This window comes from Sus scrofa, chromosome 3, assembly GCF_054392235.1.
Source record: "Sus scrofa isolate SSC_HxYL_T2T_F1_AM1 chromosome 3, Sscrofa_HxYL_maternal_Yorkshire_Landrace_v2.0, whole genome shotgun sequence".
NCBI classification, from domain to species: domain Eukaryota; kingdom Metazoa; phylum Chordata; class Mammalia; order Artiodactyla; family Suidae; genus Sus; species Sus scrofa.
In genome coordinates, this window is record NC_139385.1 from 84,649,957 (window position 1) to 84,666,869 (window position 16,913).

Sequence of the window (16,913 nt, forward strand, 5' to 3'; positions counted from 1 at the left end):
CTACCCATCCGTCAAAGCTCAGATCAAGGCTGTAGTCCTCGAGAGGCTTAGCAAGGGTGTTTCCTCTTCTGCTCTTCCCCAGCACCCTCTGCAGAGCTCTGCCTACAAGGGAGCTGATTGCCCCAGTTCTGTTTCCCCTATAAGACGAGAGCTTTTTTGAGAGTCCGGCTCATTTCTGCATCCCCAGCACCTAGCACAGAATCTGTCACATAGCACTTAAGAAATATTAGTAGTGAAGGACTGAGTGAGCAAACAAATGGAGTGGGGGTGCTCATTACAGAGATAATATTTGAGGTGAGTCAAAAGAAATGACTAAGATTTTGTGAAACAGGAATCTGAGGGAGAAGGGCATTTCAGAGACAGGGGGATGACATGTGTGAGGCACGGAAGTCTGGGAGGGTGGACTGCCTTAGCGGCACCACAGGCTTAGGGGAACTGCAACTAGTTCTGTAGCTGGGTCAGTGGTTGTGTACAGGACATGCTGGAGATGGATCTGGAGAGATGGGGCGAGGGACAATGCCTACTGGTCTCTGGAAAGCCTGACTTTATCCAGTACAGAACAGGGCAGGACATAATGAGTGTTTTGTTGCCCTGAGGAAGGTGGGCAGCACCAGGCCATGGGGGGAGGGGTCCAGGAAGGAGGTGATGGGGCTGTGACCCAGAAGAGGCCAGGGAAGAGAGAGCCAAGACAGACTTGAAAGGGGTTTAGATGGCAGTGAACTGTGCCAGAGGAGATGTGAGGGTTGCGGGATGGTGATGCTGTGGTTTCTGGCTTGGGTTCCTGGGTAGATGGTGAAGCACTTTACCAAGATGGTAGCCATGGAGAGGAGCAGGTTTGAGAGTAAGAAAATGAGTTCAGTTTTTCTCATAATGTAGGACCTGCAAAGGATACATTGAAAGGGGACATTAGGCTTGGAGAACTTTTTGAAGGTCCCATTCAAGACAGAGCTGGGGGTGAATGTAGGGAGGGGCCTTGTCAGATTCAGGTGTGCTCAAATCAGACTAGCTTCTAAGAACTGATTGTTAAATTTTCAGAAATTTTGTGAGACAGTAGTTAAACCTAGCTATTATTTAAAAATTAAAATATGTAAAATTAGAATTAGATGTCATATTAAAAACAGATAAATACTCAAAACTCATCACTTTGAGAACTTTAAAATGTTTTGCTGTTTATGCTCTTAAGATTCTTAACATCTATTACACCTGTGGAAGTGCTATATAAGGTTACTGTGCTTTTCTTTCCACCTCTGCATTCAGTGACATCACTTTGGTAACTTGAAATCAGCCATGGTGGGTATATTTACACCATGGATATTGACAAACACCACACATCAGGGTTTGATTTATTGTTTTGTTGACTGTCTAGACTTATGAGACTTAATGGAGGAAATCTTAATGATACACATTAAATTTATGTTGTGCCTGTAGCCATTACGTTTTGAATGGCACAGAAGAATTGAACAAATGTTTTTCCAATATTCAAAAACTATTATCTGATTCAGTAAGAAAGTTGCTTATACCATAAGCAAATGAGTGAAATTCCAATACGTATCTTTATTGTTTTACTTTTTTCTTTTTTTAAAAAAATTTTTAAGTTATTTATTTATTTATTTTTTGGTCTCTTTTTTGTCTTTTCTAGGGCTGAACCCATGGCACATGGAGGTTCCCAGGCTAAGGGTCCAATTGGAGCTGTAGCCACTGGCCTAAGCCAGAGCCACAGCAATGCGGGATCCGAGCCACGTCTGTGACCTACACCACAGCTCACAGCAACGCCGGATCCCCAACCCACTGAATGAGGCCGGGGATCGAACCCACAATCTCATGGTTCCTAGTTAGATTGGTTAACCACTGCGCCACGACGGGAACTCCTGTTTTACTTTTTTCTTATGTTGGCACAAATGGAAATATCAATGACCATTCATGTCGGAACTACACTCATTTGTCAGTTATAATTATAGGTTGGTTTTGAAGTCAGTGGGTTGGTAAAAATCAATGAAAACTTTTTTTTTTTTTTTTTCAGGGCTGCACTCACAGCATATGGAAGTTCCCAGGCTAGGGGTCGAATCAGAGTGCAGCTGCCAGCCACAGCATAGCCATAGCAATGAAGGTTCCAGGCCGCATCAGCGACCTATAGCACAGCTCACAGCAACGCTGGATCCTTAACCCACTAAACAAGGAGACCAGGGATTGAACCTGCGTCCTCATGGAAACTAGTCGGGTTGTTACTACTGAGCCACAATGGGAACCCCCAACGAAAGCATTCTCTAAGACTTGATTTGCTATATGCAATTGACAATAAAGAACATTGTATATTTTGTTATTATTTGTAAATTGCTAAACATCGTTTATGTCAGTTTATAATAAACTCATATTTATGTATATATGCATACATTTTTTTTCTCCAGACGGCCTGTTGTCTAACATTTACCAGCACACCGCAGGGCACAGGACCTGACTCTTTGGAAGGATTCCCAGAAGAAGGAGAGAATTATTGGTGGAAAGATGCTCCTATTGATGTAGAGAGAAGAGCGGGTGAGTGAGACTCAGGTGGAGGGATTAGTCTGGGTGGGCAGAGAGTCCCCGAGGAAGGAATAGGAGTGGACAGAACCTGGGGCTCCCTATTTCCTCAGCTGTGGAGGATGTTTGCCATCTTCGGAGAGTGCGGGGCAGAGAGGAAGCAAGGAGCTGGGGCAGTTTGCCTACAGTGCTCAGTAAGGGCAAAGAAGGGACCTTTGGGGATGAGGCTGACTCAGAAAGACAGGAGACCAGAACAACGGAATCCTAACTGTGAGTGCCAGTAGGATTCCAGTTCTGGGCTCCACCCTGCAGGATGAATTGTTTTATTAATCTCCCTGGATGATCCTAAGAGGAAACTGGGAGCCTGGGAGAGGTTAAGTCCTTTGTCTACAGCCCATAACCGCTTAGTGGCTGAGTCGGGGTGTGGAGTGAAGGCAGAGTTGCTCCGTTGACAAGGCAGGAGCCTGCCCAGCAGCACCCTTCTCCTTAGCAGAGCCCCTCAGCCTGTGCAAACTGGAACTGCTCCAGGACAGAGGTTGGTGGTGCAGGTGTGGCACATGTCAAGGCCTCGAGGGCATCAAAAGGCATGGCAAGGCCCCCTTACACCTCTGGCCTCACTCTGGGGGCCACCTCCCAGTGTGCTTCTGCCACCACTCTGCAGTGTCTGCAGAAGCTCATACTAGCAAATTGGGGCTTGCATTATTTTGTTATGCCCTTGTTATTTTCTTTTCTATTCATTAATTCTTATTGTGATTTTAAAAAGTAAAGTACATGACAGATTAGAAATGTACAAAATTAGTCCTTTTCCTTCAAACATTTGAGAAGCTTTGACCTAACCCATGCTTCTAGTCATGTTGCTCCCCTGCTGGAAACCTTTAGTGATCTCTACTGGCCACAGCAGAGGTTTCAAATGGTGGGTGGGGACGTTTGTGGTTTGGGAGCTTAATTTAGTGTGTCATTACCAGTGTTAAGAAAAGAAAAAGAGGAGTTCCCATCGTGGCCCAGCAGTTTACTAACTTGATTAGCATCCATGAGGACATGGCTTCAATCCCTGGCCTTGCTTAGTGGGTTAAGGATCTGGTGTTGCTGTGAGCTTTGGTGTAGGTTGCAGACTTAGCTTGGATCTCACGTTCCTGTGGCTGGGGCATAGGCCGGCAACTACAGCTCCGATTGGACCCCTAGCCTGGGAACTTCCATATGTCATGGGTTTGGCCCTAGAAAGACAAAAAAAGACTAAAAAAAAAAAATGTGGAGTAAAATAGAAAATATCAGAGTATCAGAGTGTATCATGTAGTAAATGCGTTTTGCTTTATATATATACACATATACTTATGTGTGTATATATATTTTATATATCAGAACTTATAGGTGCTAGAGTATGAAGAAGAATGTCTTTCCTACTATTATCACAGTAAGGAAAAGTTTGAATGCCACTGGTCTACCAGATAAAGACAGCGCTGCCAGGCCCAATGTTCAAAGTCACAGAGGAGAGGCCATTGCTGAGGAAGAGCAGGCAGCACTTCCTGGGAAAAGGGTGAAGGTGACCATGTCTAGAGGATGGATGAGCCAAGGGAATGACACGAGCAAAGACCCAGAAAGACCAGACTTTCATGCCTAGATTGTATTGGTGTTCCAACTTGGAATAGGTCTGGTCCTGGCCTCCAGGAGCTTGCTGGTGACATGAGGATTGCGGTCCCTGTGATGTGTCCTTAGAGGCCCCTAGGTCTGTCAGGGAAATCAAGGAAGACTTCCAAGAGGTGGCAATACTATAGCTGACTTCTGAGGGAAGGGTTGGGGTTCGCCAAGAGAACAGAGGTGAGAGGAAGGCTTGCCTGGCCAAGTGAGCGGCTTGTGAAGAGGAACAAGAAAGCCCCTCATGTTTTGGGAACTACAAGTCGTTTGGTGTAGGTGGAGCATGAACAAGGGAAGGGCCTCGCGTGCCATGCTGAGATTCTGGGTTTTGTTCTGGCCTGGGGAGCCACAGAGGAATTTTGGACAGAAGGACATGAGTAGACTTCCATCTCAGGACTCTAGCAGCCCTAGGAGAGTGGATTAACAGGGAGGGGACAGCAGGCAGAGAGACCTGTGGGATGACTATTGCAGTGGTTGGGCCTGAAGTAGGACCGTGAGGGTGCAAAGGAGAGCGGGAGGGAGAGACTCAGAGAAGCCAGCAGACATGGCAGCCCATCAGTTGACCAGTCAGATGGGCAGTGAGAGGAGTGGGAGGAGAAGATGACTCTGGCATTGCTGACTCAGGAAACTGGCTCTGTGGTGGTGCCTTTTGCCCAGATAAAGAATACGTGAGGTGGAACAGATCAGGAGAAGATAGTACATTTAGTGTTGAAAGTGGCACTTGTGGGTGGACGAGGCAGAGGAGAGAGTTTAGGCCAGGGACATGCTGGGGAGAGTATAGAATGAGAGAGGGAGGGCTGTAGAGGGAGCCTCAGGAAGAAGGGCTGAGAGCAGTGGTCTTTGAGGCACAAGATTTAAAAACTTCGGAAAATCCAGTTCCCTGAAGGGTCCCTGGGATGTGGCCATCGGGAGGCCACAGAGGCCCTTGGCAAGAGGACAGCTCAGGGTAGAGGAGACAGAAGACAGGGGGGAGTGGGAGTTCCTATTGTGATTCAGTGGAAACGAATCCAACTAGTATCCATGAGGATGTGGATTCAATCTCTGGCCTCACTCAGTGGGTTAAGGATCCAGCATTGCCTTAAGGTGCAGTGTAGACCACATATATGGCTTGGATCCAGAGTTGCTGCAGCTGTGGTGTAGGCTGGCAGCTGTAGCTCTGATTTGATCCCTAGCCTGAGAACTTCTATAGGCCATGGGTGCCATCCTATAAAGAAAAAAAAGAAGACAGGACAGTGAGTGGAGCAGGCATAGTGGGGCAGAGTGAAGCAGGGCTGCTCTAGACCGTATGATGCCTTTGTGAGAATTAGAATGGGACACCCCTTCCTACAGCAAGATCAGCCCCCTCCCAGCTCACTGTTTTGGTGAGAGAAGGATTGGGTGGACTTAAGCTGCACATGCCCCACAGTGGGACATCTGCATGCCGTGGTCCTGCAGGTGTGGACCAGCTCTTCTAGAAACTGACTGGGAAGGAAGGAATTATTGACCAAGGGGGATGATGGACCATGGGAGGGATTATTTTTTAGGATGTGAGAGCCTGGTGCATTGCTGACTCAAATGAGGGAGTGGAGCCCACGAAGAAAAGGAGTACAGGATGGGGCTGCAGAGGGCTGGGAGGGAGCCTAGGCAGGAGGGAGCAAGGCTGGTGTCACTGCCATGAGTTTGGGGGTGGTGGAAGCAAGGTTGTGTGCTGAGCCTGGAGCCTGGGCAGGAGGGAGCAAGGCTGGTGTCACTGCCATGAGTTTAGGGGTGGTGGGAGCAGGGTTGTGTGCTGAGCCTGGAGCCTGGGGCCGTGTGTGCAGGGTGGTGCTGCAGCTGAGAATCTCTGTGCTGGGGCCTGGCAAAGGATGCCCAGCAGGAACACCAAGCTTGCCTGTCCTGGGTGATCAGAGGTTCCAGTGCCCAAGACTAGATGACATGCAGATTGCCAGGCAGTGGGCCTAGAACTGCACAGGCCAGACTGGGGAGGGTCTTGGCACAGAGATTTTGTTTACTCATTATCTTACTCTTTACTATGGAACATTTTTGCTTTTTTTGGGGGGGGCTTCCCACCCGCAGCATATGGAAGTTCCCAGGCTAGGGGTTGAATCAGAGCTACAGCTGCCGGCCTATACCACAGCCATAGGAACACCAGATCCTTAACCCACTGAGCAAGGCCAGGGATTGAATCTGCATCTTCACAGAGACTGTGTAGGGTTCCTAACCCACTGAGCCACAATGGGAACTTCTATTTGGAAATAATTTTATTTTATTATTTTTTATTTTTTATTTTTTGGTCTTTTTTGCTATTTCTTGGGCTGCTCCCGCGGCATATGGAGGTTCCCAGGCTAGGGGTCTAATTGGAGCTGTAGCTGCCGGCCTACGCCAGAGCCACAGCAACCTGGGATCCGAGCCGCGTCTGCAACCTACACCACAGCTCACGGCAACACCGGATCATTAACCCACTGAGCAAGGGCAGGGACCGAACCCACAACCTCATGGTTCCTAGTCGGATTCATTAACCACTGCACCATGACGGGAACTCCTGGAAATAATTTTAAACTTACAGAACTTGCAAGAACAAGTTGCTTTATTTTTAAATAATATTTTTCTTATTAGAGAATGTATTCTCAGAATGAGTCCTATCCCCTTCATGAGCCTACCATCCAAAAATAAGTATTGCCATTGTTGTGGTGTATTTCCTTTCAGTCTTTTCTCTGTGCTTATATATTTATTTATTTTTTGGTCTTTTTTTGCCATTTCTTTTTCTTTTCTTTCTTTCTTTTTTTTTTTTTTTTTGTCTTTTTGCTATTTCTTTGGGCCGCTCCCGCGGCATATGAAGGTTCCCAGGCTAGAGGTTGAATAGGAGCTGTAGCTGCCAGCCTACGCCAGAGCCACAGCAACTTGGGATCCGAGCCGCGTCTGCAGCCTACACCACAGCTCATGGCAACGCCGGATCCTTAACCCACTGAGCAAGGCCAGGGACTGAACCCACAACCTCATGGTTCCTAGTCGGATTCGTTAACCACTGTGCCACGACGGGAACTCCTTTTTTTGCCATTTCTAGGGCCGCTCCTGTGGCATATGGAGATTCCCAGGCTAGGGGTCCAATTGGAGCTGTAGCCATCGGCCTACACCACAGCCACGGCAACGTGGGATCCGAGCCATGTCTGCGACCTGCACCACAGCTCATGGCAACGCCGGATCCTCAACCCACTTAGAAAAGGCCAGGGATCGAACCTGCAACCTGATGATTCCTAGTCAGATTCGTTAACCACTGAGCCATGATGGGAACTCCTATATACTTATTTTTTAATGGACTGTTTTATACAGAAACTAACTGCCTTCCTGTCTGGTGTGTCCAGATGAGCTGACTCTGTCCCAGGGCCTCCCCGCCCCCGCAATCCTCCCCGCCCTCATGTCTGCTTCGAGCAGTGATCAATCTGAGTTTGTGGTTGGCGGATGCTTCATTCCCTGGTTTCAGTGTTAATGCGGGTCTCCTCTCTAACACTCCTTTAATTATTGTTTTTCTTCAGTGCTACTGGTTGACCTCTGGTGGGATGAGGTGGTGTCCAATGCTCCTTGGACCACCATCTTGCCTACCTCCCACACTCATCTCTCTGGAATTGGGGCATGAGTGTCTGAGTCTTTCTCCCTCACTCACCTGAGAACTCTCTGAAGGTAGGGCTCAGGCCTGACTCATCTGTCAACGTGAAGCAGAGTTGGCCTCAAGAAGTATGTCTGGAATTAAATCAACCCACTTATTTGGCATTGCCCATCTCCATCTCCCTGCAGATGCAGAGTGCCTTACACTAATTTACAGCCACCAGCACAGTATTTGGCACCTAGAAGATGCTTGATAAATGTCTGTTACTGCAGCCACTAATCGTCTGGATATTTCTATCAGGACTCTGCTGGCTTTTCCCCCTTCGCTTTCCTGCCTTCCCCCACTTCTTCTAGATGGTAGAGTAGAGAGACCACTTTGGCATGCCAGAGGGAAGATGTTGCCCTTTGCCCCCAGATCTTCTGTAAGTCAGAAGCAAAGCTGAGATGGCAATGGAAGCAGTTCCTGTGCTGAGGCTATTTTATATGTTTGCCTTGCTGAAGATACTAGTTATCATTGGCAGCAATTAAAACTATGTCAGGACCAGTTCAAAGCTGTCTTTGAGGTATTGTATTGGACAGAAGTTCTCTATGTGTCTAGCTTCAAGCCAAGTTTCCTCATGTCATTAGAAGCCCACTTGTATTTAGAGGATATAATCTGTATGCTTCGATTTGCTTGAACATTGCGTACATTTCAGGGGTGTTTGTCCAAAGGGGGTTAATGTCTTCAGAGCTGTTTGGACTATCTTACAGGTCCCACTCCCCACCTGTTAAGTGGACAGGACCATGGAGGTGGGAGAGCAGGAGGTGGCCTGCCTGCGGTCTCTCCTTAGAGCCAGTCCCTGTGGCCAGGCAGAACCCCTGGCCTCCATGGCCCAGAAACCAGAGCAGGAAGGGGTGAAGGCTTGGTCTAGGATGGGGGTCATCAGGAATTGGGAGGAAGGCGGGAACCCAATTTAGAGGGCTGGGCCGTGAGGAGGGGTGTGGGGGAGGCCTTCAGGACACCTTAAGTAATCTTCATATTTGATTGAAAGATTAAAACAGGGAAAGAACCGGTTTTGACATATTGAACTTCAGGTGAGTTAGTCAGCCACTTGTTCTGACCAACTGTTGGTTAGCCCTGACCTTGACCCCAGGCTGGAGTGCTGACAATGACATTGGGGCCTGGGATCCCTGTTCCCTAAACACCTCTGGGACCCTCCAGAATGATGCTTCCACCAAGCGTCTTGACGCCTGCTGACAGAGTGGGTTCAGCTGGTGGACTGAGCTGGGCAGCTTCTGGGTGGAAGGCTTCTAAACCAGATGGTAAAGGAGTGTGGAGGGCAACCCAAACAGGAGGAAGAAGTTATGGAGCAGTGGAGAACTAGGGAAGGGCCCTGCAGGCCAGAGTGCTCTGTCCCTGAGCTGTGCCTAGGACCCAGAAGGGGGACCAGCCAAGGAAAAGAAGTCCTGCCCAGGTGCCTTTGGCCACAGTTAATGCGAGTGCTGGCCAGTTCCCACTCAGTAACAGCGGCGCTGGGAGTTGAGGGTTTGTGGTTTGGGAACAGGGAACCTGACGGTGCCTTGGGTTTCCCCACATGCCTTGCTTTGGTCAGAGCCCACCCTGACTCCCGTGGACTCTGATCTGAATCCCTAACTAGATTTTTGTGCAGAATTCACCTCTTTGCCCCTCTTTTTAGCTGGAAGACCTGATGCTACGTCCCGCTGAAGCAGAACAGCAGAAGCAGCTGGGGCCCCTGCTCCCAGGAGCTGTGCCATCAACCTTCCCACCCCCACACTCACACTGACCCTGGGAGGAGCCTCAGGAAAACCTGGGGTGGGAGCTGCGAGGAGTGAGGCAGGCTGAGGGGAGCTTCCTGGTGGTGGTGAGTGCCCAGAGGTGGGAAGAATGGAGGCATGGTGTCCTTGACCCGGCATGGTGGGGTGGCAGGGGTTGGGGTCAGGGGGAGACAGAAGGCCGGATGACCCACTTTCGGAGCCAAGTGGCTATGATTTGGGCTGCTTCAAGTGGTCAGCCTGCACATACGTGGTGGTGTTAAACTCTTTAAAACCGGGCTGTTAAACATTTGCATCCTGTTTTCATTAGCTTGTAAGCCATGGTGATGGGATATGCCTAGTTTTCTGGGCCAGTAATTGTGCCCAGAGGCTAATAAACAGCAGGTGCCTCCAATAAATATGGTTTTAATACTCAACGTAAATGTGTATCCAAAGAAATCTGCGAAATGAATGGTAGGAGCTGAATTCTAAATACTTGTTACAGTTTCTTAGTCGTTTTGATTGGAGAACTATAATGTGACTGCATGTTTAGTGTGGATTTTACATGTGCAGGATGTGTGCAGTGTGTGGGGAGTGGGGTTGTGGACAGCCTATATATGTATATGTATGTGATGTGTGGTAAGGAGTGTGTGTGTGTGAAGTCGCATCAGATTGGTTGAAGACAAAACCAGCTACATAATTTACAGGGATGGGTGGGAAATGAATATGTGGGGCCCCTTGTTCCAAATTATTGGGAAGTTCAATACAGCAATAGCAGCATCAAACTAAGCTCTGGCCTTTCTGAATGTAGAGCTCCATGTGACTTTACAGGTTGAACGCCCATGAAGCCCACCCTGGTTAGAGAAATTGTACTTCCTCTCAACCTTCTTTTGCTGCCTTGAAAAGTCCTTGAATCCCCATCCAGCTGCCAGGGTAACCTTGACCTTGGGAGTGTGGCGCGCTCTCCAGAGGTAGCCTGGAGAGGAGCTGCAGAGCCCATATGCACAGCAAGGGCTGGTGGTGCCTTTCCTGTCCTTCCAGGCCTCACTGGGACCCCAAAGTCCATAAGATGTCTTTTGGCTCTTTGCTCAAAATGACCTCCTCAGAATGTGCAGTCCCCTCCCAAGTCCCCCCACTGCCCACCCTGCACCACTGGGCCCTGCCCGCCACCCTCAGGACTTGAAGGTGTAGCCTTCTCTCCAGGCCCCCACTGTGCCCCTGGAAGTTGTCAGGCAGCAGAAACAGTAAAGAGAAGGAGTCACGCGGTTCCCGGGAGTGTCCCTACTGCCAGTCAAGGGCTTCAATTATCAGGGGTCCTGATGGGCCCTGTCATTGCTTGTGCCACTTTCAGCAGAGCTCATAGCACTGAAATCTCAGTGAGGGGGTGTCTAGGGTGGGGATGCCCTGAGTCCTTCCTGTTTATTGTCCTGATTTGCCCTATTGGGTTAAGTGCGGAATGCCTGCTTCAGAGCACACTTGGAAGATGCTAATGGGTAATAATCAGGGTGTTCCCGCCCTAATACCTATATTTGTCAATAATTAACCACGATTTCCTAGGTCCTGGGAGGAGGCAGTGGCACCTGACTTGCCCGAACTGGGTTAGTGCATCAGTGCACCATTAACATAGCAACTCCAAGGTTCCTGAGTGGTTCTGGGGTGTTCCAGGGATGGGCATCTCCCAAGGGTTAAGGCAACTTGAGAACTTGCTTCACCATTTTCTCTATCCTTGCCAGAGACCCATCCATAAACTCAACCCCTTCCAGGTCTCCTAGTAACCATGAGACACCCCTGTGTGCTTCTGTCTTGGGGACCCTAGTGGGACTGTGTGGACAGCCAGTTTGGAGGACCTCCCTGTGGAGGGCCACTTGTCTTGAGTCAGAGGACCCAGAAGTGTCAGAGTTGTGGAGTGTGGGCAAGGTGGACTAGAGAGGGGAACTCGGTCCAAGTGGTTGAACAGGAGTGAAGATGGCTATAAACTTGTTCATCGCTGGCCATGGGGCTTTGCCTGCCCTAGAGAGAAACTCCAAGGCCCTCAGGCAGGGTCGTGATGATAAGTTGGTTTTCCATAAAATAAAAGTCTTGATTTAGAATTTACCAATTTCCATGGTGTAAATACTCCCACCAAGTCCAATTTCAAGCTACTAGTTGGTTTAACAACTGGCTCAGAAAATTCTCAAATATTTAGCCATCAACTCTTGCTCACTGTTGGTTAGACCACTGACCCTGTCAACAGTACAAGCCCCAGACCTTGTCATACACCTCTCTGCCTCCTGCTTTTATATGCAAAATGCCCTTACATGTACTGGACAGCTTGGGCCTGAGGCAAGCCATTTAGCCACCCCAGCTCCTTATGTTTTAGAGTCCTGGAGTACAGTGGCTGGTCTGCCCTGCAGGTGTTCATGGTACTCACTGAGGGGATGGATGTGAACACCAAACCCAATCAAGTGAGTACCGTGACCCATGTCCCAAGGATCTCCTAGTTCTAGTCCAGAGAAATGGGGAGATCCGGCCTCAGTGTCCACCATGATGATTGGAAAAGCCACCGTGGTGGGCATCCAGCAGTCTTAGTTTGCCAGCTGAAAGTCATTTGCCTCTTACTTTCATTGGTCACGTGCCAGCCTACTTATTCATTGCCACTTCCAAGGGACCAGGTGTTCAGGTGATGAGCACCAGGGGGCCACAAAGCCACTAGGTCAGTTCGCAGGGCCACGGGCCAGTGCCCATCCTAGGGCTGGGAGTTCTTCCGCGGAAGTCTGCTTGCAAAAGGGGCTTCCTGGTCTTGCAGGTGTGGGGCCATTTCTCCAGGTGCAGGGTTTGCATTGTGCAATCTTCTCAGAGACCCACCTGCTCTTGACACCTTCCAAGTGACTCCACTTCCCCCTCCTCTGGGCTCCTGGAATGGTGTGGTGGCCCCACCTCAGCCAGGCAGCTGTGACGAGAGGTGTTGATCCAGCTGCCTCTCTGCTGGCTCACAGTGTCAGGTGGAAGGGGCTGACACAGCCGCAGGGACTAAGGGTCTTCCAGCATGGTCAGGGACCCTGGGACCACCCAGAGGCAGGACTGGGGCCAGGGTCCTCTGGGATTCAGCCAGGCACTGGGTGCTCAGTGGGACAGGGAGCTGGTGAGAAAAAGGCTCTGGGCCAGGAAAAACAGCCCAGAGCCACAGGTGTGCTGCTGGTTCTTTCTTCTCTCATCTTTGTCTCTCCTGTTTGGTGACAGCACTCAGCCAGGCCTGGGGCCCAGCAGAGAGCACCTGCTGACCCCAGAGTAAGTTTCTACAGGGCCTGGAGACAGTCATACAGGCATAGGAGACAGACGTATGAATGAACTAGCGCAGCAAACATACTGCCACGCTCACTCAACTGGAAGTGGGCACACAAGCAAGAATCAGAGGGCTCCATGGAGGGGTGACATCTGAATGGGGTCATAAAAGTGGGTTCCGCCCAGCAGTCCCAAGTGAGGCTTCAGCCTTGGGACTCCTAGATCTGCCTCTGGGCATGCATGGCACGTGGATGCCCAGGTGTTTGCCCACATAGGGGTTCCCTGCGTGCCCCTACCCTCCCAACAAGGTCCCACAGCCAGCCTCCTTCATCTAGAGTCCTCCAGACCCTCACCACTGGCTTTGCCAACATGGTAGACACTCTCCCCTCTTGGAACAAAAAGGAGTGGAATTGCCTGACTGCTCTTTCCATAAATGACCAGCTGAGGCTGTGGGAAGGGGAGGGCTGCAATATCAGGGGAAGGGGCTCTTGGAAGGTTCCTGGAAGGTGAGGGGAGAAGAGCTGACAGTGGGGCCCTCCCAGGGTGGGGCCTTCCCAGAGCTAGAGAATCTGATTCGATTCCAGTCCTCACTCCTCTGAGTTCGAGATCCACACCGGCCCACTTCAGAGCCTTAATGGGGGTGCATGGGCCAAGGCCTAGGCCACAAAAGTGCTGGCTCTGAATTATGTGTGATCGATGAGGGAAAATTACTATAGCAGTTGTATTCATGGAGAATGCTTATGTGTGTGTGTGTCCCCTCATTTTAAACAACTATCCCTGGGTATTCTTGATTCTGGGACCTTCCTCCATTGCCCTCTCTAGAGAGTCTTGTGGGATTCTATATTTGGTTGAAAATGCATGAGAAACGCCTAGCCTACACTTCACATAGAGCAGAAGCACAATAAATATAACCATTTAGCCACTCAAAGTGTCACTTGAAGTTGGGGGCAAAGGGGCTTCCCCAGTCTAGAAGCTGATGGGCCTTGGGTTTCTTCCTCCCTCTTCCTTCTCCAGGTGATGACAAACACCCGGATGTCATAATGTCCTTGTTCTCTGTTATTCTGGGACATAGGCTGGGGAGGGTACCTGGGTAGGCCCCCTCTGACCAAGGCTGGCCTTTCTTGCAACGTGGGCTGGCTGGTGCCAGTCCCGTGGATGGATGCAGAAGGGTGAGGCACTAATCCTGCTCGTTGGACAGGATGCTGGCAGGAGGGTGGGAGGAGTAGGGGTGGAGCCTCCAGAACAAAGGAGAATGTGGAGCCCTGGGGGCTTGGGCTAGGCATCAAAAAGGCTCTGCAGAGTGAGCAGGCCATAGCAGCTGCCTGCCTCTGTACCTAGCAGTCAGTCAGACGACCTTTGTCTGGTCTATCCTGCCTGCCCCCGGTAGGCACCAAGCAACACTCTGCTTAGAGAGACCTTGATCTCCAGCGTGATTACGCCGACACTACTCTGTGGCTTTCTCTGCCTGGCTTGGGTGACTGCTGCAGTTCCAGAGGAGAGCGGAGGGATGGCCGAGAGTGGAGCCAGGAGCCGGGAGGGCCACCGGGAGCATGCCTTCATCCCGAAGCCTTTTGATGGAGCCAATGTGGCCCCACACCTCTGGCTGTACCGCTTTGAGGTCATCAACGACCTCAACCATTGGGACCATGTTAACAAGCTGAGGTTCCTGAAAGAGTCCCTCAGGGGAGAAGCCCTAGAGGTCTACAGTGGACTCAGTCCTGAAGACCAGGGGAACTACAGGGCTGTGAAAGAGACCCTCCTGAAGACCTTCGGGGGTCCCGAGGCCACCCCCACCCACCTGCCCAAGGAGATCGTCTTTGCCAACAGCATGGGTAAGGGCTACTACCTCAAGGGGAAAATTGGCAAAGTGCCTGTGAGATTCCTGGTGGACTCTGGGGCCCAGGTCTCTGTGGTCCACCCAAGCTTGTGGGAGGAGGTCACCGATGGGGACTTGGACACCCTGAGGCCCTTTGAGAATGTGGTGAAAGTAGCCAACGGGGCTGAAATGAAGATCCTGGGTGTCTGGGATACAGTGGTGTCCCTGGGCAAGCTAAAGCTGAAGGCATCGTTCCTAGTGGCCAATGCAAGTGCAGAAGAAGCCATCATTGGGACTGACGTGCTCCAGGACCACAATGCCATCCTAGACTTCGAGCATCGCACATGCACACTAAAAGGGAAGAAGTTCCGCCTTCTGCCTGTTGGAGGGTCCCTCGAAGATGAGTTCGACTTGGAGCTCATAGAGGAGGAGCCCTCCTCAGAGGAGGGGCGGCAGCAGCTTTCCTGTTGAGAAGCCCCCTTTCCCCCACACCCTAAGCAGTGGCTGGAAGACCCACCATGGTGGAGGGGAGGGGCACATACCCATCAGGGGGTCACTGGGCTTGGCCCACCCTCTAAAACCAACTCTTGTCCTCCTTCTCCTCCTCCTCCCTCTGCAGGGGCTTTAATCTGCCCCTGATGGGGGAGGCTTCCACTGGAAAAGGAACAGGTGAGGGAGAGCAGGCTGGCTTTCTTGGGAGGGGAGGAGGGTCCTCATGGTGGTCAAGCTGCTGTTGGTGGCAAAGACTCGAAGGCCAGAAGAAGGTTCCAAGAAGCCTAGAAATGATTGTCTTTGAGAGAGGACTGGGGGACCCCTTCATATCCCCTGAGATGTGGCTCAATCACCTTCACGCCCAGGTAACTTGTCTCAGCTGGGCTGTGTCCTGGCTGCAGGGTCCTTACAAGCAAGACCCAGCCCTGGTGGTAAGGGTCACAGCTGCTCTGGGATTCTTCACTGTTGGGTCTTCCCACCTGCATGATGTATGTTTCATTCTGGCATTTGCTTTGAAACCCATTGAGCCTTATGCCAATAATTCATTACTTCAAAACCCAATAAAGGCTGACTCATGGAAAAACCATGTAATGTGCTGATTGGGGCTGATGAATGGAATGGATGTGAGAGGGTGGGGAAAACAGCAAGCAAATGGAGAAGAGAAGGAAGGTTCAAATATTTACGGAGGGCCTTCCTTGGAGATGGAAGGGGATACATACGTATACAGTGATGACGTATCTTGGATTTTCTAAGAGAGCTTCAATTTCAAATATCTTGACTTAATTCCTCCATAATTCTTGTCTTTTATAATCTAATCATAATTCTGTAATCATTACAAACTATAAGAGTTTAGTATCTAAACTGTCTCTGATATTCAAAAGTGACCCTAAGGTGGTGAGGTCTTGACTGGGGATTGGAAATTTATGGTTATTGTAAATGAATGAGAAAGTATCTGCCTGGCAAATACGGGGCCAGGGCTTGGAGGCAGAAAACAAGGTTGGGGGCTAGGTGTTAACTTGCATGGGGCAGCCCAAGGGCCTTCTGGAGGGTAGGGAAGAGGGGAGAGGTTTGGTGGCCAGAGGAAAGCTTTTTCCTGAAGGTCTTGGAATGGATCCTGAAGCTAGAGAGGTGGGATGGGATGGGGAGGAGGTTCCAGATCCAGGAATGGGGTTCATCTCTCTTCGGGGCCGCCTCATATTTGCTTCCAAGTTCCTACCTTTCTCTCTAGAACTCAGCAGGGCTGGGAATCTGAAAAAACCCTGGTCCAAAGGGAGACTGAGGGTGCAGAATTTAAGAACTTAATGAGAGATGGGAAGGATATTTTCCCTTCATGAATGTAGAATGAGCCTCTCCTGGGAGTTTCCACCTGGGCATCTCTGAGGGAGAGAGAAACAGCCTGAGTGGGAGGCAGAGATAAAGATGAGCCTTCTTCTAAGAAGCCTCCAGGGACTTGACCTTGAACCTGTTTGAGCTGAGAGTGGCTGCTCATCCCTTGGATTCCAGCTATGATTTTCCCAGGAACTGAGGCACCACTGAGCCCCTAATCCCCTTGATTACTAAAGCCCCTTCCCTGGGCAGCCTGGCATCTGAGCAGGAATTAGCCTATCAGCACCAGGACACGTGGGGCAAGGGGCGGTGCTGGATCAGGAGGAAGCCTTCCCCCAGGAGCATGAGCACTGGAGAAGGGGCGGCGCAGCCAGAGGCCTTACCTTGGAGGTAGGAGAAGTGGAGGAGGTTGTCTCGTGGAGCTCAGGGTCTCTATCCCCCTTCCCAAATTTGGTTTTCAACCCCTAACAAATGCAGCTTGTCTCCTAGGCCAAATCCTCCCCAGAGGAGACAGGCTAGGTGGCACCCGCTGTGA

General features: G+C 50.3%; 2 protein-coding genes across 44 annotated transcripts in view; both read left to right on the forward strand.

Annotated features, from left to right (window-relative positions):
• ASPRV1 (aspartic peptidase retroviral like 1) overlaps positions 1-16,913 on the forward strand; it is a 157,167-nt gene that overhangs the window by 98,434 nt on the left and 41,820 nt on the right. For 24 of the 43 annotated variants that reach the window (XR_014841771.1, XR_002342611.2, XR_014841751.1 and 21 more), the window contains 2 exons: positions 2,406-2,532; positions 9,408-9,593. Coding sequence is in view for 5 of the 43 variants with exons in the window: in XM_085019041.1 (XP_084875167.1) it covers positions 2,406-2,532 (127 nt within the window). In the remaining 38 variants the exon portion in view is untranslated. The remainder of the gene's footprint in view (positions 1-2,405; positions 2,533-9,407; positions 9,594-16,913) is intronic. The other 19 variants (XR_014841758.1, XR_014841762.1, XR_014841775.1 and 16 more) reach the window with 1 other exon arrangement.
• Positions 9,702-15,635, forward strand: LOC146404739 (aspartic peptidase retroviral like 1). Its single transcript, XM_085019035.1, has one exon. It carries the CDS (start codon positions 14,252-14,254, stop codon positions 15,029-15,031), a length of 780 nt encoding a protein of 259 aa, XP_084875161.1. The 5' UTR covers positions 9,702-14,251; the 3' UTR covers positions 15,032-15,635.